This window comes from Alligator sinensis, unplaced genomic scaffold (assembly GCF_000455745.1).
Source record: "Alligator sinensis unplaced genomic scaffold, ASM45574v1 scaffold673_1, whole genome shotgun sequence".
NCBI lineage: Eukaryota > Metazoa > Chordata > Crocodylia > Alligatoridae > Alligator > Alligator sinensis.
The window spans coordinates 135420-136948 of record NW_005842829.1 but is presented as its reverse complement, the minus strand read 5'-3'; the positions used below and the strand labels follow the sequence as shown (position 1 = coordinate 136948).

Sequence of the window (1529 nt, the reverse complement as noted above, 5' to 3'; positions counted from 1 at the left end):
CCCCCACCTCCCCCTCCCGCACCTGCCGCAGCAGCGAGTCGTTCTGCCGGCATGCAGGCGCGTCAGCCCACGGCAGCTGGGGGTGTGGGGCAATGGGGGGCAGGGGCCCGGGGGAACGGGGGTGTAGGGATGGACAACCTGTAGCGGGCATCACGTCCCCGGCCACCCAGAGCGTGGCTGGCCCCCGGCGCCAGGACTTGGTGCCCCCCACATGGTTGGGAAGACTCCCAGGGCACAGGGTGCAGCAAGGGGCAGGGAGCACCCAGGCCCCAGACCCCCGCCCCATGTGCTGGGCCGGCGCTCACCGTGCCCTTGAGCGAGTCGATCTCGCAGGTGTAGGACTGGATCTGGTGCCTGAACTCCATCATCTCCTGCTTAGCCTGGCGCAGCGCATCGTTGTTCTTGTTGGCCGCCTGCGTCAGGTCGGACACCTGGGGGGAGGCACCGGCACGCACAGGGTTAATGGGGCCGGTGCTGCCCACCCCATGGCCCAGGGCAGGCGGCATGGTGCCCACTGCGTGCCCGGGCCGGGGAAACGCCCCCCATAGCCAACACAGCCCACCTTGGACTTGTACCACTCCTCGGCCTCGGAGATGTTCTTGGCGGCGATGGTCTCGTACTGGGCACGGATGTCGCGCAGCGCGGCCGTCAGGTCCGGCTTGGACACGTCCATCTCCACCTGGATCTGCTGCTCCTGCATCTGCGCCTGCAGCTCCCGGATTTCCTGCACCCAGGCCGGGGTCAGGGGTGGTGCGGGGATGCAGGGCCCAGCCCAGCCCCTCAGGGGCCGGGGCCGGGGCCGGGGCCGGGGAGAGGAGCCGGGGCCCCCTGACTTACCTCCTCATGCACCTTCTTGAGGAAGGCGATCTCCTCCTGCAGCGACTCGATGCGTCTCTCCAAGTCAATGCGCGCCAGCGTGGCTGCGTCCACGTCCTGCCGTGACAGAGCCGGGCAGGGGTCAGTGGGCCCAGGGGGCGTGGCTAGGCTGGGGTGGGGCTAACCCCAGGGGTGTGGCCATGTGGGTGTGGTCAGTGCAGGGGCGTGGTCAAGCCAGGGGGTGTGGCCAGGCCAGGTGTGCCCGGTGCAGGGGGTGTGACCAGGCTGGGCAGGTGCTGCATGCCCCCCGGGCAGCCACACCGTGGGGGGTGGGGCACACCACTCACTCTGATTGGCTGAGAAGATGTTCCCTCCAGGAGCTGTGGCCAATCAGGGGGGTGGCTTGGGCATGTGCTGTGGGTTGGGTGCCCGGTTGGGGGTCTCCCATGGGTGACGGTGCCCGGCAGGACCCTGGGCTCTGGGGAAGGGCACGAGGGGGCCCTGGGGAGGGCTCCGGGGAAGATTGGGAGGGGGGTGTGGGGAGGGGTCCCCTGCCCCAGGCTCTGGGGAAGGGCAGGAGGGGGCTCCAGCTGGAGCGCTGGGGAGGGGTCCCGGCTGGGGGACGCGGGCCGGCCCGGGGGTGGACGCAGGGACTCACAGCGCGGAAAGCAGCCAAGTTGTTCTCCGCCTCCTCCTTCAGCTGGATCTCCTCC

General features: G+C 70.2%; 1 protein-coding gene across 1 annotated transcript in view; it reads right to left on the bottom strand.

Moving 5' to 3' along the window:
- Window positions 1-4: 4 nt before the first annotated feature.
- Window positions 5-1529, bottom strand: part of DES (desmin) — a gene marked incomplete at its 3' end in the record, with an annotated part of 3101 nt that continues 1576 nt past the window's right edge. The window contains exons 3-7 of the mRNA XM_025191521.1: window positions 1475-1529; window positions 838-933; window positions 563-724; window positions 306-431; window positions 5-43 (exon numbers count right to left, since the gene is read on the bottom strand). Coding sequence (XP_025047306.1) covers window positions 5-43; window positions 306-431; window positions 563-724; window positions 838-933; window positions 1475-1529 — 478 coding nt within the window. The remainder of the gene's footprint in view (window positions 44-305; window positions 432-562; window positions 725-837; window positions 934-1474) is intronic.